At 30.8% G+C, this 26537-nt stretch overlaps 1 protein-coding gene across 1 annotated transcript in view; it reads left to right on the top strand.

Annotated features, from left to right (window-relative positions):
* The window catches only part of cdi (center divider), a 313904-nt gene that overhangs the window by 13214 nt on the left and 274153 nt on the right, over positions 1-26537 (top strand). Inside the window, exon 2 of the mRNA XM_065515254.1 lies at positions 17271-18224. Within this exon, the coding sequence (XP_065371326.1) occupies positions 17721-18224 (504 nt within the window). The 5' untranslated portion in view covers positions 17271-17720. The remainder of the gene's footprint in view (positions 1-17270; positions 18225-26537) is intronic.

The raw sequence follows: 26537 nt of genomic DNA, 5'->3' as shown, positions 1-26537 counted from the left end.
AAATCCAAAATTTGTAATACAATCCAAAAATGTATTTTTTGCGAAAATTTAAATATATAATGATATTTTACAAAAAAAAAATTATTTTAAATGAAATTTCAAAAAATTTAATTGATGGTTTTCGATTCTAATCTCCCATTAAATGAGGATTATTTATGAATTATCAAATTTATTATTTATTTTTAGCAGTAACGGTTTATTTATTTTTTTAATAGCAACATTTATTTGAACACCAAAATTGCTTTTAACACACACATTTCATTTAATTTATGTTTTTAATAATATTTGAAACCAAAAAAAAAACAGTCTAAAATTAATTGCATTTAGTTGTAAAGGGTTCCTCAAATCAATGATATTTTTATCGGAAACCCTTTCCATTTAAAAAATATCGCGATTTGCAAATTGAAAATTTTTTTAAAATTGTCTAAAATTATATACACATAATTGCCCATAACATTGAAACTACTCAAAGTCCAACATAATTATTGATTCCATTTTAAAGGCAAAGATATTGCGCTTAAAATGGTGTGCATAAAATTGTTTACTTCCAAAAGGTTAAAGGTCAATTTTCAGAGTGTATATTTCAATGTAAAAAATGTCAAAGATCGCGGAGTTAAAAATTCAAAAAAAACATGGTATGAGGACACCTAAACTCTCTACTATATTCGTGCAAAATAATTTCGATTTAGACTGGTTCAGTTGAGGAGTTATAAAGTAAAACGTTATTAAAAGTACGTTTTTTCATATAAATTCGTATTAATATATAAGTAAACAGAAAAAAGAACACAGTTGAATCAATTTCAATTTATATGGTAAAACACAGGTGCTTAAATTTATATATGAATTTATATGAAAAAAATTTTTTGCACGAATATAGTAGAGTTTGGGTGTCCTCATACCATGTTCTTTTTGAATTTTTAATTCCAATGTTTTTATTCACACCATTTTAAGGACAATATCTTTGGCTTTAAAATAGAGTCAAAAATTATGCTGATCTTTGAGCAGTTTTGAAGTTATGGGCAATTATATGTATATAATTTTAGACAATTTAAAGAAAAATTTCCATTTTCATATCTTGATGTTTTTACATCGGAATGAGTTTCAATTGAAAAAGTTACTGATATGAGAAACATATTGGATATATTATGTATGTGGTAAATTTCATTGAAATCGGAGATGGTAATTCCGACTACTATCCGCTTTCATATGAATTTTCCCTATTCTCAATTGCATTTGTTTTTCGAATTTTAATTTTTCTTAATATTGCAACTTAGACCCAAAGTTATAACCAAAGTCCAATATCACGCACTCCGCAATGTACATATGTAATTATATTATATATTATTATTCATTCATTAAAAATATTAACGTCAATTACACACCTTAAATTTGTGGACACAATTTGTGGATATGTAGAACAGTTTAGAAAAATTTGTTTAATAATGTACATATTTATATTTAACAAATAATTTAAATACTTTTGATCTCATGTTAATTTGTAATTATATTATTATTTTAAGAAAAGTGTCTCTATTTATTTTTTATTTTACTTATCTAATCTAATGAATTTTTATTTATTTTGTATATGTGAGTGGTGCTAAATTGTAATAATAAATAAATTTATAACGTTTTTTAAATCGCCTCATGAATTATTTTAAAACAATAACAGGTAATAACCTTAGGTATATTGGACAATCATTAAACCAAACAGCCTAAACCACCTTGGCTATAAATTCCAGTAAGATTCATCTTCTCTCATTTCCATGAAATTTAGATTCATCCTTCTTATCAGAACTCGCACTGTTAAAGGTTATGACCACGGACCATTATAGACCAACACCCTATCTAAATATTCCAGCAAGATTCATCTGCCCATCTTCTCCCATTTCCAAGAAATTTAGATTCATCCTCCCAAGAAATTTTAAATTTTCGAAAAATTTAAATTTCTCTATCAGAACTCGCACTGTTAAAGGTTATGACCACGGACCATTTTAGACCAACACCCTATCTAAATATTCCAGCAAGATTCATCTGCCCATCTTCTCCCATTTCCAAGAAATTTAGATTCATCCTCCCAAGAAATTTTAAATTTTCGAAAAATTTAAATTTCTCTATCAGAACTCGCACTGTTAAAGGTTATGACCACGGATCATGATAGACCAACACCGTATCTAAATATTCCAGCAAGATTCATCTGCCCATCTTCTCCCATTTCCAAGAAATTTAGATTCATCCTCCCAAGAAATTTAAAATTTTCGAAAAATTTAAATTTCTCTATCAGAACTCGCACTGTTAAAGGTTATGACCACGGACCATTTTATACCAACACCCTATCTAAATATTCCAGCAAGATTCATCTGCCCATCTTCTCCCATTTCCAAGAAATTTAGATTCATCCTCCCAAGAAATTTAAAATTTTCGAAAAATTTAAATTTCTCTATCAGAACTCGCACTGTTAAAGGTTATGACCAATGACCATGATAGACAAACATCCTAGCTAAATATTCCAGCAAGATTCATCTGCCCATCTTCTCCCATTTTCAAGAAATTTAGATTCATCTTCCAAAAAAAAAAAAAAAAATTCCTAAAAATTTAAATTTCTCTATCAGAACTCTCACTGTTAAAGGTTATGACCACGGACCATTTTAGACCAACACCCTATCTAAATATTCCAGCAAGATTCATCTGCCCATCTTCTCCCATTTCCAAGAAATTTAGATTCATCCTCCCAAGAAATTTAAAATTTTCGAAAAATTTAAATTTCTCTATCAGAACTCGCACTGTTATAGGTTATGACCACGGTCCATTATAGACCAACACCCTATCTAAATATTCCAGCAAGATTCATCTGCCCATCTTCTCCCATTTCCAAGAAATTTAGATTCATCCGCCCAAGAAATTTAAATTTCCTAAAAATTTAAATTTCTCTATCAGAACTCGCACTGTTAAAGGTTATGACCACGGACCATTATAGACAAACATCCTATCTATATGTTCCAGCAAGATTCATCTGCCCATCTTCTCCCATTTCCAAGAAATTTAGATTCATCCTCCCAAGAAATTTTAAATTTTCGAAAAATTTAAATTTCTCTATCAGAACTCGCACTGTTAAAGGTTATGACCACGGATCATGATAGACCAACACCCTATCTAAATATTCCAGCAAGATTCATCTGCCCATCTTCTCCCATTTCCAAGAAATTTACATTCATCCTCCAAAAAAAATAATAAAATTTCCTAAAAATTTAAATTTCTCTATCAGAACTCGCACTGTTAAAGGTTATGACCACGGATCATGATAGACCAACACCCTATCTAAATATTCCAGCAAGATTCATCTGCCCATCTTCTCCCATTTCCAAGAAATTTACATTCATCCTCCAAAAAAAAAAATAAAATTTCCTAAAAATTTAAATTTCTCTATCAGAACTCGCACTGTTAAAGGTTATGACCACGGATCATGTTAGACCAACACCCTATCTAAATATTCCAGCAAGGTTCATCTGCCCATCTTCTCCCATTTCCAAGAAATTTACATTCATCCTCCAAAAAAAAAAATAAAATTTCCTAAAAATTTAAATTTCTCTATCAGAACTCGCACTGTTAAAGGTTATGACCACGGATCATGTTAGACCAACACCCTATCTAAATATTCCAGCAAGGTTCATCTGCCCATCTTCTCCCATTTCCAAGAAATTTACATTCATCCTCCAAAAAAAATAATAAAATTTCCTAAAAATTTAAATTTCTCTATCAGAACTCGCACTGTTAAAGGTTATGACCACGGATCATGATAGACCAACACCCTATCTAAATATTCCAGCAAGATTCATCTGCCCATCTTCTCCCATTTCCAAGAAATTTAGATTCATCCTCCCAAGAAATTTAAATTTCCTAAAAATTTAAATTTCTCTATCAGAACTCGCACTGTTAAAGGTTGTGACCACGGATCATGATAGACCAACACCCTATCTATATATTCCAGCAAGATTCATCTGCCCATCTTCTCCCATTTCCAAGAAATTTAGAATCATCCTCCCAAGAAATTTAAAATTTTCGAAAAATTTAAATTTCTCTATCAGAACTCGCACTTTTAAAGGGTATGACCACGGATCATGATAGACCAACACCCTATCTAAATATTCCAGCAAGATTCATCTGCCCATCTTCTCCCATTTCCAAGAAATTTACATTCATCCTCCAAAAAAAATAATAAAATTTCCTAAAAATTTTAATTTCTCTATTAGAACTCGCACTGTTAAAGGTTATGACCACTGACCATTATAGACAAACATCCTATCTATATGTTCCAGCAAGATTCATCTGCCCATCTTCTCCCATTTCCAAGAAATTTAGATTCATCCTCCCAAGAAATTTAAAATTTTCGAAAAATTTAAATTTCTCTATCAGAACTCGCACTGTTAAAGGTTATGACCACGGACCATTTTAGACCAACACCCTATCTAAATATTCCAGCAAGATTCATCGGCCCATCTTCTCCCATTTCCAAGAAATTTAGATTCATCCTCCCAAGAAATTTAAAATTTTCGAAAAATTTAAATTTCTCTATCAGAACTCGCACTGTTATAGGTTATGACCACGGTCCATTATAGACCAACACCCTATCTAAATATTCCAGCAAGATTCATCTGCCCATCTTCTCCCATTTCCAAGAAATTTACATTCATCCTCCAAAAAAAATAATAAAATTTCCTAAAAATTTAAATTTCTCTATCAGAACTCGCACTGTTAAAGGTTATGACCACGGACCATGATAGACAAACATCCTATCTATATATTCCAGCAAGATTCATCTGCCCATCTTCTCCCATTTCCAAGAAATTTAGAATCATCCTCCCAAGAAATTTAAATTTCCTAAAAATTTAAATTTCTCTATCAGAACTCGCACTGTTAAAGGTTATGACCACGGACCATTTTAGACCAACACCCTATCTAAATATTCCAGCAAGATTCATCTGCCCTTCTTCTCCCATTTCCAAGAAATTTAGATTCATCCTCCCAAGAAATTTAAAATTTTCGAAAAATTTAAATTTCTCTATCAGAACTCGCACTGTTAAAGGTTATGACCACGGATCATGATAGACCAACACCCTATCTAAATACTCCAGCAAGATTCATCTGCCCATCTTCTCCCATTTCCAAGAAATTTAGATTCATCCTCCCAAGAAATTTTAAATTTTCGAAAAATTTAAATTTCTCTATCAGAACTCGCACTGTTAAAGGTTATGACCACGGATCATGATAGACCAACACCCTATCTAAATATTCCAGCAAGATTCATTTGCCCATCTTCTCCCATTTCCAAGAAATTTACATTCATCCTCCAAAAAAAATAATAAAATTTCCTAAAAATTTAAATTTCTCTATCAGAACTCGCACTGTTAAAGGTTATGACCACGGACCATTTTAGACCAACACCCTATCTATATATTCCAGCAAGATTCATCTGCCCATCTTCTCCCATTTCCAAGAAATTTAGAATCATCCTCCCAAGAAATTTTAAATTTTCGAAAAATTTAAATTTCTCTATCAGAACTCGCACTGTTAAAGGGTATGACCACGGATCATGATAGACCAACACCCTATCTAAATATTCCAGCAAGATTCATCTGCCCATCTTCTCCCATTTCCAAGAAATTTAGAATCATCCTCCCAAGAAATTTAAATTTCCTAAAAATGTAAATTTCTCTATCAGAACTCGCACTGTTAAAGGTTATGACCACGGATCATGATAGACCTACACCCTATCTAAATACTCCAGCAAGATTCATCTGCCCATCTTCTCCCATTTCCAAGAAATTTAGATTCATCCTCCCAAGAAATTTTAAATTTTCGAAAAATTTAAATTTCTCTATCATAACTCGCACTGTAAAAGGTTATGACCAATGACCATGATAGACAAACATCCTATCTAAATATTCCAGCAAGATTCATCTGCCCATCTTCTCCCATTTCCATGAAATTTAGATTCATCCTCCAAAGAAATTTAAATTTCCTAAAAATTTAAATTTCTCTATCAGAACTCGCACTGTTAAAGGTTATGACCACGGACCATGATAGACAAACATCCTATCTATATATTCCAGCAAGATTCATCTGCCCATCTTCTCCCATTTCCAAGAAATTTAGAATCATCCTCCCAAGAAATTTAAATTTCCTAAAAATTTAAATTTCTCTATCAGAACTCGCACTGTTAAAGGTTATGACCACGGACCATTTTAGACCAACACCCTATCTAAATATTCCAGCAAGATTCATCTGCCCATCTTCTCCCATTTCCAAGAAATTTAGATTCATCCTCCCAAGAAATTTTAATTTTCCTAAAAATTTAAATTTCTCTATCAGAACTCGCACTGTTAAAGGTTATGACCACGGATCATGATAGACCAACACCCTATCTAAATATTCCAGCAAGATTCATCTGCCCATCTTCTCCCATTTCCAAGAAATTTACATTCAACCTCCAAAAAAAAAAATAAAATTTCCTAAAAATTTTAATTTCTCTATTAGAACTCGCACTGTTAAAGGTTATGACCACGGATCATGATAGACCAACACCCTATCTAAATATACCAGCAAGATTCATCTGCCCATCTTCTCCCATTTCCAAGAAATTTAGATTCATCCTCCCAAGAAATTTTAAATTTTCGAAAAATTTAAATTTCTCTATCAGAACTCGCACTGTTAAAGGTTATGACCACGGACCATTTTAGACCAACACCCTATCTAAATATTCCAGCAAGATTCATCTGCCCATCTTCTCCCATTTCCAAGAAATTTAGATTCATCCTCCCAAGAAATTTAAATTTCCTAAAAATTTAAATTTCTCTATCAGAACTCGCACTGTTAAAGGTTGTGACCACGGATCATGATAGACCAACACCCTATCTATATATTCCAGCAAGATTCATCTGCCCATCTTCTCCCATTTCCAAGAAATTTAGAATCATCCTCCCAAGAAATTTTAAATTTTCGAAAAATTTAAATTTCTCTATCAGAACTCGCACTTTTAAAGGGTATGACCACGGATCATGATAGACCAACACCCTATCTAAATATTCCAGCAAGATTCATCTGCCCATCTTCTCCCATTTCCAAGAAATTTACATTCATCCTCCAAAAAAAATAATAAAATTTCCTAAAAATTTAAATTTCTCTATCAGAACTCGCACTGTTAAAGGTTATGACCACGGATCATGATAGACCAATACCCTATCTAAATATTCCAGCAAGATTCATCTGCCCATCTTCTCCCATTTCCAAGAAATTTACATTCATCCTCCAAAAAAAAAAAAAAATTTCCTAAAAATTTAAATTTCTCTATTAGAACTCGCACTGTTAAAGGTTATGACCACGGACCATTATAGACAAACATCCTATCTATATGTTCCAGCAAGATTCATCTGCCCATCTTCTCCCATTTCCAAGAAATTTAGATTCATCCTCCCAAGAAATTTAAAATTTTCGAAAAATTTAAATTTCTCTATCAGAACTCGCACTGTTAAAGGTTATGACCACGGATCATGATAGACCAACACCCTATCTAAATATTCCAGCAAGATTCATCTGCCCATCTTCTCCCATTTCCAAGAAATTTACATTCATCCTCCCAAGAAATTTAAAATTTTCGAAAAATTTAAATTTCTCTATCAGAACTCGCACTGTTATAGGTTATGACCACGGTCCATTATAGACCAACACCCTATCTAAATATTCCAGCAAGATTCATCTGCCCATCTTCTCCCATTTCCAAGAAATTTAGATTCATCCGCCCAAGAAATTTAAATTTCCTAAAAATTTAAATTTCTCTATCAGAACTCGCACTGTTAAAGGTTATGACCACGGACCATGATAGACAAACATCCTATCTATATATTCCAGCAAGATTCATCTGCCCATCTTCTCCCATTTCCAAGAAATTTAGAATCATCCTCCCAAGAAATTTAAATTTCCTAAAAATTTAAATTTCTCTATCAGAACTCGCACTGTTAAAGGTTATGACCACGGACCATTTTAGACCAACACCCTATCTAAATACTCCAGCAAGATTCATCTGCCCATCTTCTCCCATTTCCAAGAAATTTAGATTCATCCTCCCAAGAAATTTTAAATTTTCGAAAAATTTAAATTTCTCTATCAGAACTCGCACTGTTAAAGGTTATGACCACGGATCATGATAGACCAACACCCTATCTAAATATTCCAGCAAGATTCATCTGCCCATCTTCTCCCATTTCCAAGAAATTTAGATTCATCCGCCCAAGAAATTTAAATTTCCTAAAAATTTAAATTTCTCTATCAGAACTCGCACTGTTAAAGGTTATGACCACGGATCATGATAGACCAACACCCTATCTAAATATTCCAGCAAGATTCATCTGCCCATCTTCTCCCATTTCCAAGAAATTTACATTCATCCTCCAAAAAAAAAAATAAAATTTCCTAAAAATTTTAATTTCTCTATTAGAACTCGCACTGTTAAAGGTTATGACCACGGATCATGATAGACCAACACCCTATCTAAATATACCAGCAAGATTCATCTGCCCATCTTCTCCCATTTCCAAGAAATTTAGATTCATCCTCCCAAGAAATTTTAAATTTTCGAAAAATTTAAATTTCTCTATCAGAACTCGCACTGTTAAAGGTTATGACCACGGACCATTTTAGACCAACACCCTATCTAAATATTCCAGCAAGATTCATCTGCCCATCTTCTCCCATTTCCAAGAAATTTAGATTCATCCTCCCAAGAAATTTTAAATTTTCGAAAAATTTAAATTTCTCTATCAGAACTCGCACTGTTAAAGGTTATGACCACGGACCATTTTAGACCAACACCCTATCTAAATATTCCAGCAAGATTCATCTGCCCATCTTCTCTCATTTCCAAGAAATTTAGATTCATCCTCCCAAGAAATTTAAATTTCCTAAAAATTTAAATTTCTCTATCAGAACTCGCACTGTTAAAGGTTATGACCACGGACCATGATAGACAAACATCCTATCTATATGTTCCAGCAAGATTCATCTGCCCATCTTCTCCCATTTCCAAGAAATTTAGATTCATCCTCCCAAGAAATTTAAAATTTTCGAAAAATTAAAATTTCTCTATCAGAACTCGCACTGTTAAAGGTTATGACCAATGACCATGATAGACAAACATCCTATCTAAATATTCCAGCAAGATTCATCTGCCCATCTTCTCCCATTTCCAAGAAATTTAGATTCATCTTCCAAAAAAAAAAAATTTTTTTCGGAAAATTTAAATTTCTCTATCAGAACTCACACAGCTAAAAGTTATGACCACGGATCATGATAGACCAACACCCTATCTAAATATTCCAGCAAGATTCATCCGCCCATCTTCTCCCATTTCCAAGAAATTTAGATTCATCCTCTCAAGAGATTTAAATTTCCGAAAAATTTAAATTTCTCTATCAGAACTCGCACTGTTAAAGGTTATGACCACGGACCATTATAGACCAACACCTTACCTAAATATTCCAGAGAGATTCATCCGCCCATCTTCTCCCATTTCCAAGAAATTTAGATTCATCCTCCCAAGAAATTTAAATTTCCGAAAAATTTAAATTTCTCTATCAGAACACGCACTGTTAAAGGTTATGACCACGGATCATAATAGACCAACACCCTTCCTAAATATTCCAGCAAGATTCATCCGCCCATCTTCTCCCAATTTCCAGGAATTTAGATTCATCCATCCATTATAAGTAAATTTTAAAAATTCCGAAAAAATGTAAAAATATGTTTGAAATTTATGATTTGACTTAGTTTTTGGAAAAAGCGGGAGATGAGTTCGCGTTTCCAACGTGAGTGGTCCATTTGGTCCAACCGTGTGATTATTATTCCATTTTGAATACACCTACCTTGATTTCCAATGTTTAACAGTGCTATGTTAGCCTTTAAACAGAACTCTGTTAACTCAACTGGTTTGTGTCTAGGGTTATAAATTTCGAAATTTAACTTCACACACATTCTGAATGTTTCTCTAAAACAGCCACATCTTTACACTGTGTTGTAGTAAAAATATTCAATCACTCTCACACATTTTAACAGTTTGTTATTTTAAGCAGCTGAAATAGTTTTTTTCGTTTTGTTTTTGTCGAAAATAAAATTAAAAACGTGTGCGTATACGCGTGCGACAAAATCGCACCTACTTGTAAGATTTTGAATATCTAAATCGTTATATACATTGTCTGCATTTTAGATATATTGCAGCACTTGTGTTTTTATTGGTTGGGAGGAAATGTTTTTCCAAAGAGGACTTAACTGTCAATTTCATATAAATTATGAGAAAGATAATTTTATATTGAAACATTTGTACAATATAAATTTAAAGAAAGTATTGGCCATTATTAGCTATGAACTTTTCCCATCTTTCTTGTAACATATGGATTCCACGCCAAAATAACTGCTCATCTTTTGGGGCCAAGAACGAATTATGCCTATTTCCGATACTCTGTTCTGAAGTGAAGCTTATCCCAGAGAGAGCATTCTGCACCGATCGAAACAAATAGCAGTCGGACGGAGTAATGTCTGAAAACTTCATTCTAAATAGTTTTTAATTGGAATTATATAATGGGGCGGATCGTTTTCATGATGGATTTATTACGTTTTCTTGTTGGCCGCATATTCGTTCTTCGGTAAATGCTCCCTTCAAACCTCAATTGGGTCCAATAATCGTTCCCTTTGTGATCTATAGGTATATTTCTTTGTTTACTAAATCTTCCTTATTTTCTGAAGCTAAAGAATTCAATGTAATCTGGCATCACTGCATTACTTCAGTGATGTCAATTGCTTATCGTCACTTATTTTCCTAAAAAATGCACACCGAGATTAGACCTATGTCTAACAACAATTTCTAACTCACTTTACATAAAGTGAGGTAAAATAGAAATATATTTTTTGTTTAATTGGCTTGACGATATTTACATACCATCTAAGAAATGTTTTCAAACATACTAATTTCAAATGTAAACACACTTTTTGTATGTTAAAAGATTATTTTTTTTTTTTATTAAAATTTAAATTTTTATTGTAAATGTCTTTTCTATAATTTCTCTTCTAATTTGACATATTTTCTATACAAGAGAGATACACAACAAGTTCTTGTAAATACATATTTCTTTTATATTTTCTAAATCAAACTTGTTTTTCTATTTTTGTTTAAAACCAAAATGCCGTAAATGCCATATAAAAACAATAGAATCTACTCAGCTACTCTTACTTTTTTTCTTCTTTTCTTTAGAGTAATTCTTTATTAATGTAAAAGCCATAAACCTATTAAGTCAATATTAAACTTTCTCAAAAAATCAACTTTATTTATTTAATTTATTACGTTTAACATGTAAAATCAACAAAACTAAAAATAAACAACTACATACAAGTTGAAAAGGTCAAATACCTTTAAATTCACAGAAATCTACTGCGGCATTTTTGAAATAGTTTTACAGCGTAAAATAAATTACTACCGCCAATAATTAATTTATGCAAAAAGCAAACAAACACAAAAAAACATACATACCCAGCGGCGAAAAGAAGTAGTAAGCAGGCCTTCTGGAAGGCCTTATTTAGCAGACACAAGGACTTATTGACCCATTCCATACTCATACATTTTTTACACACGATGTCCTAGCCAGCCAAGGCCTTCTTTAACAGGCCTGATAGAAGGCCTTCTTCAACAGGCCTGGTAGCAGGCCTTCTTCACAGGCTTGTTTTCAGGCCTTTTGTAAATAAATTTTGTTAAATAAATTGTATCTTTGATTAAGCCTAAACTATGTCTAAAATTTAATAACTTACCCGGCCTAAGCGATATCTTATTTATTTAAATTTTTTTATAATAAAATCCAATAATGACCAAGTAAAAAGTTCTCACAACCGTTTTGTCCAAGAATTAAAGCAAAACTATTTTAAGTTTACTTCTTTTTTTCTCTTCACTTTTTGCATTTGTAGTTTTGTCTTTGGAATGTGAGTTTTTAACTTATTTTCTGCTTGTACTACGTTTGTAGCAACAAAAAGAAGGGAGCAGGTAGGCCTTCCATAAGGTCTTCCTGAGAAGGCAAGCGAGCATGAGTACTGGATCTAAAAAAAGGTCCAGGAAGGTCTTACAGAAGGCCTTATAGCTGAAGGCCTCAAAAATTTCGCCGCTGGGTATGTATATATTTACATTTTAGGAATTCCTTTAGGCTTTTTTGGTTTTATTTTTACTTATAGCTAAGAAATCAAAGTATTACTTTGTTGTCTATTGACAACCCTACAAAAATTGACATGTTGTTATTGTTTCTTTTTTTATTTTTGTTTTAAATTTTATTGGCACTACTCAATAAACTACATACTTGCTACAGCAAATAATAACAATTAAAATCAACAACAACATTTTCACACAAACACACACACACTCAATGACTGACACTTACACTCTTTCTCAGTTAGTTAGTTTGTTTGTTTACTTTGATGACCATTTGATGTTCGGCCATGTTTGATTACGGTTTTTTGTTGGTAAACAACACTCAGAGAAAAAGTTGCTTTAGATTTTAACTTATTCTTTAATATTTTAAGGTTTTTAAACAAATTTAAAAATGTTTGCTATAAATTCTTTATCTACTTTTGTAAGTGTAATGTTTTTATACCCTTCAGCTTCGTGAGAAGGGTATATATAAGTTTGTCATTCCGTTTGTAATTTCTACATTTTTCATTTCCGACCCTATAAAGTATATATATTCTGGATCCTTATAGATAGCGGAGTCGATTAAGCCATGTCCGTCTGTCTGTCTGTCTGTCTGTCTGTCCGTCTGTCTGTCTGTCTGTCTGTCTGTTGAAATCAATTTTCTGAAGGCCCCAGATATCTCCGGGATCCAAATCTTCAACAATTCTGTCAGACATACTTTCGAGAATTTTGCTATTTAAAATCAGCAAAATCCGTCCATAAATAACGGAGATATGAGCAAAAATCCGAGACAACCTCTGAAAATTTCATCAAAAAACACAATGTATTGCATGCTTTGACAAAAAAACAACAAAACGTATGGTTGGATGTGCAAGCTATGCGTATTTTGTTTTTTTTTTTGTGTTTTGCTTCTTTTGGCGTTGTTGTTGTTTTTTATACAACTAACCGTTTGTTTGGTTGTGTGGATGTGCAAGCTTTGCGTATTTTGTTTTTTTTGTGTTTTGTTTCTTTTGGCGTTGTTGTTGTTTTTTATACAATTAAACGTATGTTTGCTTGTGTGTTGGATTTTTTGACAAAAAACCAACAAATCGTATGTTTGAGTGCATGCTTTGCGTATTTTGTTTTTCTTTTGTGTTTTGTTTCTTTTGGCGTTGTTGTTGTTTTTTATACAATTAAACGTATGTTTGGATGTGTGTTGGTTTCATTGCCTTGCGTATTTTGTTTTTGTTTTTTCTTTTGGTGTTCTGTTTCGTTTGGCGTTGTTGTTGTTTTTTGTGTTCTTGATAAATTTAGGATGCTGTACGCTGAAAGTGGGCAATGTACATACATATATACTAATTATAAAAAATAATAATGCATCCACAACAAAGGTGAAGGGTATATAAGATTCGGCATAGCCGAATATAGCACTCTTACTTGTTTTTTATATAAAAACGATTTTACATTAACCAGGCTGTTTTAATTTCATGTAAAACAGACTTTTTTTTATTAACAACAACTAATTGTAAATTAAATTTGCAAAAATGTTGTCCAGGATTAACATCAATTTCATTTTAACAACAACAAATTTTTAATTTAACCGATTTGTTTATTTTATTGGTAGGTATAACAGAAAGTAAGTGATTGAATCTTTGCGGTTAAACTTAAATACTGAACGTTTGTGAGTTTAATTCCAACCCACATCTTTTCTTGAAAAATAAAATGCCACAAATTCCCTTTTATTTATTTTTTTATTGAAAATGAGAGTATATTTTGTTTTTAACATTTAAAACTTGGAGAATTAATCAATGATTACACAATATTTTAGTAACGAAACAAAAAAATATCAAAGTATTTTTTACTTTAAGAGAAATTTATTACAAAACATATCTTAAACTTAATTAAGATTAATTATTAAAACAGAGTTATTAATTTTTTCAAATTAATCTTATAAAAGTAAAAGTTTTTCACTAAATGTTTGGTAAAATTTAAAAGCAAACATTTTAAAATTTCTATTTCATCATTTATATTATATTTTTAGTTTATTTGTTTTTTTACTTTGATGATTTGTTTAAATTTTCTTATCTTATCATCAGTTTTTAAAAGTTATTTTTTTTTTTGCAAAATAAATATTATTTTCTTTTTAGCTCATCAGGTTCTATATAAATTGTTATCTAGGGAAACGTAAATTAAGTTAAAAAAAAACTTATCAAACTCTAATTACTTTTCTACACCATTTCCATTTGTATTTCAGAAATTTCCAATCTTTTAGAATTTTCTGAAATACAAATGGAAATTTCTGAAATACAATTGCAAAATACTTGAATACAAATGGAAGTTTCTGAAATATAATTAACAATTTCTGAAATACTAATGGAAAATTATGAAATAAAAATGGAAATTTCTTAAATTCAATTGGAATTTTTGGAAATTCAATTGAAATTTTCTGAAATACAATAGGAAATTGTGTAAAGTTAAATATTTAAACAAATACTCATCTAAAAATACCATAAACATTTGTATATATTAAATTATTTTAAATTTAAAATTTCGTAAATATAATATGTTTGTTTTTTCAGTCAGAACTAAATTGTCGTTATCCCTAAAATACAGTTACCAGTAAAATACCATTATCGAAATAATTCAAATAAGTGTTACCGTTACTTTTTAAACTTTTCGAATGGGTATTTTTAGTTATTTCAGTAACGGTAGTCGAATTATACAAATATTTGCGAAAAAGTAAATGAAATAATTTTAAATCAATATTCTAAGAATTTTTTACACATTTCATTAAACTTTACTGTTTCTTATTTCTAACCCCCCCAGTTAGAGTTTTCATACAAAAATAATTTTAACCGGCTGTGTAACTTTAAGTTAACACATAACCAGACTTCGTGATAATACCCACGTTTACATTAATCAAAAAAATAAATACGAAGCAATTAATTTATATTATTACATTTATCAAAAACAACACAAACAAAATTGAAACTTAAAATATTTCAAGGTTAGATAAGACCACCACAAATACTATAAATTGAAATCAAACCTCAAAGAATTAGAAAAAAAAATTTTAATTTAGTCTGCTTTTTAATGTCAAGTTCAAAATAGTAAGCAAACCACGTGATAAACGTTTTGTTTGTTTGTTTTATTCTCAGAATTTTTAGCACTTAATTTGCAATTAAAATTAGATGAGAGTATGGAAAGAAATAACATGCTAACAAAATTTAAATATTTCAAAATTAATTAATAAATTATGGGTATTAGCAATTATGTGAAGTAATTTTTAAGGTTAAAAAATTAAAAAATTGTTAAGGTTTTTCCCCTCTTCGGGATATGGGGGAAGTTTTTGTAAGGAGATTAATGTTAAAAAACTCATAAATAAAATGGCAATACAATAGCATTTTGTCATTTCTCTCTGGCTCTATATTGTGAGTTTTGTTTTGTGTCGAAAGTAATAATTGTTCCTAGATATTTTAAAAGCAAAACTTTGAGAACAAAATTATTTATTCTTCCTTAACATATTTTTTTCATTTCTTTAATAAATTTCAAATGATTAAGTTTGTTCAATTTTCCAGCATTTTACTGATGTTTTCTTTGTCTGTTGGCATCGATGTTAGTGCTGCCAACCTTTTGACGGTGTTGCCAACCGTTGTATCACTTTGCAACGGTTTCTTTTAAAGCAAATTTAATTTTTCAAAATCATAAGAAACTGGAGACAAATTACCGCATTCGATATCGAGTAAAATTGATCGTAATTTTCTAATTTGAGATTATGGCATTCGGTATCGGGCAAGAAATTTAGTACATTTTATCATAATTTCGATTTCGAAATCATTCTTCGATACGATAGCTTATTCGATAATGAATGCGGTAATTTGGCCCCTAATTGCATCAGTTCTCGTAGACCGAATGGGTTGAAATTCTCAAAAAAAAATAAAATAAAATTATGTATAATAAAAAAATAATTTAAAAAAAGCTTTTATTTAAATGTTCTTAAAATGAGAAAATAAAATTTCATTTATTGTAGAATTTGGTTGTTCATGAACGACCAGACATGAAGCCTTAATATTCCATCATGACAACTGCCGGGCACATGTTGCAATACCTGTTAAAAACTATTAAGAATGAAGTGGTTGGGAAGTTTTATCTCACCCGCATTATAGTCCAGACCTTGCCCTGTCCGACTACTATTTTTCCATCGATGCAGAACGCTCTGTTTGGGATACGCTTCACTTTAGAACATAGTATCCGATATTGGCTTGATTCGTTCTTGGCCATAAACGATGACCACTTTTTTTGGCTTGAATTCCATATGTTGTCAGATAGACGGGACGAGGTCATAGCTAACAATGGCTAATACTTCAAATAAACTTATATTGTACAAAAGTTTAAAAATAAAAGCTAAAATTTTGAAAAAAATCCCGCATTTATCAAAGGGCACACCTTGTTTTCCATCTCTGACTCTAATGATAACAAATATACAACTGTGTAAAGCATTCACAAGGAATTAAGAAGCCAAAGATAAAACAACCAAACAAACATACAAATGACATTCACTTGAAACTAATACAATAACACACTGACAACAACAACCAAGCATGAAAACACCTTTAAAAAAAATAATTTTCTAAAAGAATTTTAAGCAATTTAATAAAAACAGCGGCTTTTAGAATGTGAATTCTGTAATTTACTAAATGGAAAGTTGTTTGCAAATAATTTTAAAGCTCTTTTAGGCAAATTAATAAGAAATACGGCTTATAGAATATTAATTTTGTAATTTACTAAATGGAAAGTATTATTTCCCCTTATTATATTAAAGACTGGAAAAAATTAGGAAATTTGCGACAATTTAGACAAATAATTAATTTTTCCATTGTTTTCATTTGAAATTCCTCATTTAATTTGTTTTTAACTTTATTTCATTATCTTCATTTAACATTTGTTAAAAAGTATTTGCTTATATCAATATTTACCTCATATTTTTTTTAAATAAACATTAGGTACTCTTATTTATAAACAAATTTTAATTAATATTTATTTATTTATATTTAAACTGTTTTTCCCTGTCTCTTTACAGAATTCTGCAACAAAGCTTCCCTAAACAAAAATACGCAAAAAAAGGCGAATAATTATTGCAAACAAATTTTAAAATTATTTATATAAAACAACACAAAGAAATTTATAATGCAATTAATAAATATAACAAAAAAGTAAATAAAGTTAAAGTATAAAGTGTTAAATAAAAAAAAGTTTTCAAAATTATCTAAAAAAATTATTTAAAAAAAATACAAATATTGTGTCAAAAAGTTTTGAAATATAATTAAATTTTTCTATTTAAATTTTCCGTTTGTTTTCTTAAATAAATTTAAAAATAAAAAAAAATAAATATTTTAAACCAGACGTGTGCCTGGCGTCATTATCCTTTAAATGTTTTAAAATAATTTTCAAATCAATTACCTTGTTAAACACCGGTAATGCTTGCACAGCTAAAAAGCGCGCTGGTACGCGTTAATCAACGGTGATAATAATGAATTTAAATCAACACAGTGGTCCCGGTCCACCGCAACAAAAAATGAAAACTTTACAAAACTCCAACAACTCCAACATCGTCAATAACAATAATAAAACCCTGTTAAAAGACAATAAAACCATTTGCTCTAATCCCTCATACGATCAAGTTGATTGTGTCAAGACCTCCTCGGCTAGCAATAACATTAACGTTTCAGCCTCACCATCATCATCAATATCGTCTACTCCATCGGTAATGTGTGCTTATGTTGGTGCCGCCAATATGACTTCGTCATCGGCTTTAAGTAATCATAGTAATGGTGCAGCAAATGGTCTGGCCACAAATGTAGCAAATGGCTGTTTATCAACAACTGCCCCACCGGTGGCTCGCACCATATCATCGGATCGTTTGGTTACAGGTCCATCTTGCAAAGCTCTGCGTACGGCAGTGTCCGCTTTGTATTCAGTGGATGATTTTGTTAAGGAGAAAATTGGTTCGGGATTTTTCTCGGAAGTTTATAAGGTAAGTGCAGAAGTTTACTAATATTGTATATACGTTTTAAAGTTTCACCCGGCTTTGTTGGGTGGCGTGCATTCGAAATGTTCAATTTCTGTTGGCTTTGAGGGCTGGCTTTGAATTGTGTCTTATTGGCATAGACCGGCGACTTAAGAAAACCTCACAAAAAACAGTCTAACGGGGTCAAATCTAACGAGTTCACATCACCTCCACGTGAGATGACCATGCCTTCTACTTGTCATGCCACATGTCGTTGGTGTCCTCTGGCACACAAATCAGGCTGAATTGGAGCAATGACATGGATTATGTTGGCTTTGAGGGCCGCTGTGGATTGTGTCTTATTTGCATAGACCGGCTACTTAAGAAAGCCCCACAAAAAAAGTCTAAAGGGGTCAAATTTCACGATCTCGCTCGATCACCTCCACGTGAGTGACCATGCCCTTCACATGTCATGTCGTTGGAGTCCATAAATAGTTGGTCCAAATTAAGTTGGTTATCATTGACCTGTAAACTCGCATTTGACGTTGATGGCCTGATGTAGCTTCAACTTAATGGCCGCTATCAACTATCAATGTATTGGAAGAAAGATTGAGAAAAAAAATAAGTAAGAAGTTAAGTAAGAAGTTAAAATCTCTGTGATAAAACAGAAATAAGTTAATTTTAACGAGTAAAAGAAGACTGCAAATAAATGCTGAAATCGAAGTGCTCCCCTTATTTTCCATCTCTGGCTCGAATGATAACAAAAATACAACTGTGTAAAGCATTCACAAGGAATTAATATACCAAAAGGTAAAACAAACAAATGACACTCTCCAGAAACTAATAGCACTGACACACTGAGAACAACAACCAAGCACGAAAAAAACATAAAAACAAATATGTAATTTTCTAAAGGATTTTAGGCAAATTAATAAGAATAACAGCTATTAGAACATGAATTCAGTCAGTAAATGGCAAGTTTTAGTTAAATAATTTTTCAAAGTTTTCTAGGGCCATTTGTTCACCAGTAAAGAGTTTTTCTAACAAGTAAGAGAGCTATATTCGGCTGTGCCGAATCTTATATACCCTTCACCAAATTATACTTCAAAATACAAATTTTAAATATTTTGAGGTAAACAAAAATTTGTTTTCCAAAGTTGTTTTTTTTTCATTTTATGGAATTTTTTTTTTCGAATTATTTTAAAATTTGTGTATATTTAAATTTTTTTTTAAATTTGAAATTTTAATTTTTTTTTTAAATTTGAAATTTTAATTTTTTTTTTAAATTTTAAATTTTTTTTTGGTGAAAAAAAATGCTGGTTAAAAAATATTTTTTCCGATTTTGACCCATTGTAGGTCCAACTTACTATGGTCTTATATACGTCGTTGCAAAGGTCTCTGAAATATCTATCTATCATTAGATATCCATATTGTCTATATTAATGACTTAGTAATCCAGATATAGGTCAAAAATCGAGGTTGTCCTGGTTTTTTCCTCATATCTCAGCCATTTGTGGACCGATTTTGCTGATTTTAAACAGGAAACTTCTCAAAAGCATTGAAGCTTTGGGGTCTTCAGAAAATTGATTTCAACAGACAGAAGGACATGGCTTAATCGACTCCGATTAAGGATCTATAAGGATCCAGAATATATATACTTTATAGGGTCGGAAAATTATATTGTGGAAATTACAAACGGAATTACAAACTTATATATACCCTTCTTCAAAATTCTTTGCAAATTAATGTTCCCACACTCAAGCCTGTCCGACTGTCATCTAAGATCTCCTCTATCTTAATCCTTTAGCTAAATTAATACATCGTATTTTGGTTTCCATATACAACTCAGCCATTAATTCATTCATCATCATTATGTCTGACTTGCAGCGATTATAACACACCGTTTGTTGCAATGATGAGCAAGCAAGTAAAAAATACAACATTATTGCAACTAAAAATTTATGTACATCTCTATATAACTGCTGAAACAAACATATTTCTAGCCTTAATAGATTTAAATCTAAATTACAGCAAATTTTTACATACACTGCACAGTGCAACATCATCATTTGACTACTGCACTGCACTCCACATGTCGTATTAACACGTTGCACAGACTTGACTGTAACACATCTTCGAGTTGTTTTTTTCGTTCTTCTAAATAAAAAAGCTAAAAAATAAAATACCAAAAGAACTTGTTGCTAACCCCCAACAAGTTTTTTTTTTGTTTAAACATTGACTTTAATGCAACGCGTCATGTTCAAAGATAATGCCTAGTTGTTGCCACATTTTGATGCCAGTTGCTTGATATCGAAATTTGTTTTTTTTTTTTTTGCAAAAAACCAGCAGATGTAAAATTTTTTTTGGCGTATTTTACAATCTCCTAAAACGAAATAATTATAATTTCCATTATCGATATTAATGAAACTAGAATAAATGAGTATGAATGAATGAGGGACTTAAATGAATGTCAGTCAGCATAAATGATGGCATGATGTCAGGTTTACATTTTTTGTATTTAAAGATAATCGATGATAATGTTAACGATTTATTAAAGATTTTCAGTCATTTTATTTCACAACAAGTCAAATATTGTTAAACATTTCTATAAGAAATATTTGGAGTGAATTTAATTCACTCTCTATTTTCTCTATTTCCTGATAAATTCGAAATGATCTCTTGTCATGCGATATGGTAACACCAATATTTCAACTTTTTACAGTGAGAACAAGTAGACAGAGAAATTTAAACAAAAGAAATAAAGAAGAAAAACTTGCCAATATTAAATAAACAAATATGTCTGCAAATTAAGGAGAACTGACAGATTTGATTTTATCTTGTTAATTTAAATTTCAATTATTTTATTATGCTTTTGTAAAACTATTACTGTTATTTAAAATCATAACAAAATATTTATCAGATTCTTTCCTCTACAAAATTAGCTTTCTTTAAGATAAATTTCAATAATTGATTGTATCCAAGAAGAAAAAACAATACAGCAAACTCTGCTATTGTGTTTTTTATAACAAACTAATTTCACTTTTAATTGGTTTACATTTGTTTTTTCAAAAATTTAGCGGTTTTATTAATACGCTACACTAGGCGCCATTTTCTCAATCTCTGATTATAGTTTTTCGTAACGATATATTTCCAATTAAGATAATTATACCCTTCAGCTTCGTGAGAAGGGTATATATAAGTTTGTCATTCCGTTTGTAATTTCTACATTTTTCATTTCTGACCCTATAAAGTATATATATTCTGGATCCTTATAGATAGCGGAGTCGATTAAGCCATGTCCGTCTGTCTGTCTGTCTGTCTGTCTGTCCGTCTGTCTGTCTGTTGAAATCAATTTTCTGAAGGCCCCAGATATCTCCGGGATCCAAATCTTCAACAATTCTGTCAGACATACTTTCGAGAATTTTGCTATTTAAAATCAGCAAAATCCGTCCATAAATAACGGAGATATGAGCAAAAATCCGAGACAACCTCTGAAAATTTCATCAAAAAACACAATGTATTGCATGCTTTGACAAAAAAACAACAAAACGAATGGTTGGATGTGCAAGCTTTGCGTATTTTGTTTTTTTTTGTGTTTTGTTTCTTTTGGCGTTGTTGTTGTTTTTTATACAACTAAACGTTTGTTTGGTTGTGTGTTGGTTTTTTTGACAAAACAGCAACAAATCGTATGTTTGGATGTGCATGTTTTGCGTATTTTGTCATGTCATGTCAGTCAAAAATCTGGCAACTATTTGCTTTCATGTTGATTTTTAAAAACGAATTTATTTGAATTACAAAAAATTATTTGCTCATAAAAATAGATACACATCAGTAATTTGTAATTTGTTTATATACAATTTTTTTTTTGTGCAATTTTTTGTTCCTATTTACGTGAAACAGTAAGTATAATTTAAATTTTAGCAACAATTTTATAAAAAATAGGACTCTTTTGAAGAAAATGGGACGAAATCATCATTGTACCGAAGATGAGAAAAAAATTGTTCAAACGATGAGAAATCAAGGAAAATCATTACGGGAAATAGCAAAGAGCATAGGAAGATCTTTACATTTTGTCCAAAATGCTTTATCTAAAAAACAAAAAAGAGAAACTCGCGGTAGACCAAAGAAAACCAGTCCAGAAACAGATAGGCGGATCGTCCTTATGGTTAAAAAAGACCCTTTCATATCATCGAAAGCTATTTCTGCGGAGCTATGTAACGAAATCAGTCCACAAACAGTTCGTCGTCGTCTTTTACAAGCTAAATTGCCGGGAAGAATTGCCAGAAAAGTGCCACTAATGCGCCAAAAAAATATCAAGACAAGATTAGAATTTGCTAAAGAGCACTTACAATGGTCCGGGTGTGAAGGCGAAAAAAAATGGAGAAATATTTTATGGAGCGACGAAACAAAAATAAATTTGTTTGGAAACGACTGCCAAAGAAATGTACGCCGACCAAAAGGAAAAGAATTCCACGTTAAATTTACAAAAAAGACGGTAAAACATGGCGGGGGAAACATAATGGTTTGGGGTTGCTTTTCATGGAATGGTGTTGGTCCGATATTCCGAATAGAAGATATCATGAATGCTAGTGGGTATAGAGACATATTGGAAAACGTAATGCTTCCATATGCATCGGAAAATATGCCATTAATATGGACATTCCAGCAGGACAACGACCCAAAACATAGTTCAAGATTAGTTAAAAACTGGTTCTTGGAGAATAACGTACCTGTTTTAAGCTGGCCCAGCCAATCCCCTGATTTAAACCCAATAGAAAACTTGTGGAGTGAATTAAAGATAAGGCTTTCGAAGGAAGTTTTCAAATATAAAGACGATTTATGGGAGAAAACGCAAAAAATATGGTACGAGATTCCATTGGAGAAGTGTCAGAACTTGATATCCAGTATGCCCAGAAGAGTGGAGAAAGTTTTACAAAACAAAGGTGGATATACTGGATACTAGCTTTACTTTAATAATAAACTAATTTTTTTAAGATAAAATTTATTAGCTTTTGTTTAATAAGAATTTTTAAAAATGTATCTATTATTATGAGCACCAAATTTTTCGAAATTTAAGAAATTTAATTTACTTTATAATATTTATTATTAATTATGAAATATTTTGTTTTTGTTTTTTACTCTCCTTTTAACTATAAATAAAAATCGACTGAATTTTTTTTATAATTTTACAATATACCATTATTTTTTTTCGTTTTTAAAAAATAAATTTTGGTGTATCTATTATTTTGAGCAGATGTGTATATACTAATTATAAAAAATAATAATGCATCCACAACAAAGGTGAAGGGTATATAAGATTCGGCATAGCCGAATATAGCACTCTTACTTGTTTTTATATGAGAACTGTCAGTATATCTTCATGATAAAAAAATAACCAGAGATTGAGAAAATGGGGGTAGGTGTTTTACTCTGTACTAACTTGTTATACCCTTCACCTTCGAGAGAAGGGTATATATAAGTTTGTTATTCCGTTTGTAATTTCCACAATATAATTTTCAGACCCTAGTCGATTAAGCCATGTCCGTCTGTCTGTTGAAATCAATTTTCTATAGACCCCAGATATCTTCGGGATCCAAATCTTCAATAATTCTGTCAGACATGCTTTCGAGAAGTTTCCTATTTAAAATCAGCAAAATCGGTCCACAAATGGCTGAGATATGAGAAAAAATCCAGGACAACCTACACATAGCCTCAAAAGTGAGTAAACAAACACCGCGATTTTTTGGATTTTTTAGGATCATGAAAATCATTATAGTCCGACTTAAATCTTTTATTTCACAACCAAATCTATTATTCAACTCAATCTCCAACAAACCGAAACATTAAAATTTTAAGCGATGAATAAATTTTAGGATTTTCTTTATCTTAAAAAAATCAAATATTTTTTGGTGTATACTCACTTTTGAGGCTCACTGTTTATCTGGATTACTAAGTCATTAATATAGACAATATGGATATCTAATGATAGATATTTCAATGACGTTTGCAATGACGTATGTAAGACCATCGTAAGTTCGATCCACAATGGGTCAAAATCGGAAAAAATATTTTTTAACCCGAATTCTTTTTCCACCAAAAAAAAATTAAAAAACCAAAAATTTTTTTTAAAATTTAAAAAAATAAAATTTTAAAATTTAAAAAATTTTTAAATAAAAATTCGAAATTTTTTTTTCAAAAAAATTAAAAAATGGTAGAAAAAAAAAATAAATTTTGTTTACCGAAAAATATTTAAAATTTGTATTTTGAAGTATAATTTGGTAAAGGGTATATAAGATTCGGCATAGCCGAATATAGCTCTCTTACTTGTTAGAAAAACTCTTTACTGATAAACAAATGTCCCTAGAAATCTTTGAAAAATTATTTAACTAAAACTTGTCATTTAGTAAATTACTGACTGAATTCATATTCTAATAGCTATTATTCTTATTAATTTGCCTAAAAACCTTTAGAAAATTACATATTTGTTTTTACGTTTTTTCTTGCTTTGTTGTTCTCATTGTGTCAGTGCTATTAGTTTATGGGGAGTGTCATTTGTTTGTTTTACCTTTTGGTATATTAATTCCTTGTGAATGCTTTACACAGTTGTATTTTTGTTATCATTAGAGCCAGAGATGGAAAATAAGGGGAGCACTTTGATTTGAGAATTTAGTTGCAGTATTATTTTACTCGTTAAAATTAACTTATTTCTGTTTTATCGCAGAGATTTTAACTTCTTTGGGCAAAGGTTTTTCAAAATGACATATAAAACTAGATCAAAAGATACGCTATCATTTGTAAATCCCGCATTTTTATACCCTACACCACCATAGTGGGGAGGGTATTATGCGTTTGTGCAGATGTTTGTAACGCCCAAAAATATTAAAACGATGTCCGTCCGTCCGTCTGGTCTGCTGGCTGGCTGGCTGGCTGTCCATGTAAACCTTGTGCGCAGAGTACAGGTCGCAATTTTGAAGATATTTCGATCAAATTTGGTACATATTATTTTTTCGGCCCAAGGACCAAGCCTATTGAAACTGGCTGATATCGGTCCATTATTTCACCTAGCCCCCATACAAATGTCCTTCCGAAATTGGACTTTATCGGCCATAAATGTTTAATTTATAAATGAATCTCCACAAATTGAGCTCCAAATAAGTTTTATATATACAAAATTCATGTCACCAAATTTTGTTACGATCGGTCCATAATTAGTCATAGCTCCGATATAGACCCGCTTCCGAAAATCACTTTAACGTGCATAAATCGCTTAAAAATGCTGGTATGCTCACAAAATTCAACATAGTAAACTTTCATAGAGACATAAATCACACGACCTAATTTCATGGTGATCGGTCCATAAATGGTCATAGCTCCCATATAAGGTCCACTTCCGAAAATCACTCAAAAATATAAATTATGGAAATTTTAAAAGAAAAATGTTTTTGCTCTTTTACTTAGTGTAGGGTATTATATGGTCGGTCGGGCTTGACCGACCATACTTTCTTACTTGTTAAGTCATACATCCAATATTTAAAAAAGCCATGTAAGGTGTATTTAAAGTCTGCTTTGCTTTACTGCTCTCTAGTTTCTTAATTTGTTGTTGTTGATTTTTTTAGCAAAAAAAAAAAAATTTCATTCAACAATTAAACAGATTACGAAAGTTTCGGTTAGATATTTTATGCTTTTCACATCACATCATCATTATCATCCACAATGCAAACAATTTATTATTGTTTTCATTCATTCATTCATGGATTAAACTATTTACTATTTTTTTGTTTAGCTGTTGTCTTCTTTCTAGATGCAACTTTGCAAACAATAGATTTACTAACAGCTTGTAGCTGGTTTTTTCTTTACGTCTGTTTTTTTTCGTAAATTTAATTTTCTTTCTACAGCATGTTTATAAATGTGCATTCCGCACATAAAAGTGAAAACATTATTTATTTTAAACATTATATTGTGTTTTAGTTTTTCCATTATACATTATGCTGTTGTTGATATAATTTACAAAACAAATAAATTAAAAAAAAAAGATGTTTAAAGTGTAACAACTTTTTAAAACAAAATAAATACTCCAACAGCCGGTGTATAATGGGTGAAAATCTAAATGGTTTGAAATACACCAAAATAACATTCAAAAAACAAAAAAAAAGCCGAAAGACAAAAGAGTTGTACAAGAAACTATTTAATATTTTTATTTCATTATTTTTTTTTTAGTAAAACATATATTCAGTTTAAAGTGAAACTGTGGGTAAATTTTAATTAATTGTGTAAAATTTTCATAATAATTAATTATGAATTTAAGCAGCCGTAGTATACAAAACTAATACTACACATGTT

The sequence above is a fragment of the Calliphora vicina genome, chromosome 1 (genome assembly GCF_958450345.1).
Source record: "Calliphora vicina chromosome 1, idCalVici1.1, whole genome shotgun sequence".
Taxonomy (NCBI): Eukaryota; Metazoa; Arthropoda; class Insecta; order Diptera; family Calliphoridae; genus Calliphora; species Calliphora vicina.
The sequence above is the reverse complement of the archived record's forward strand: the minus strand, read 5'-3'. Positions and strand labels throughout refer to the sequence as shown.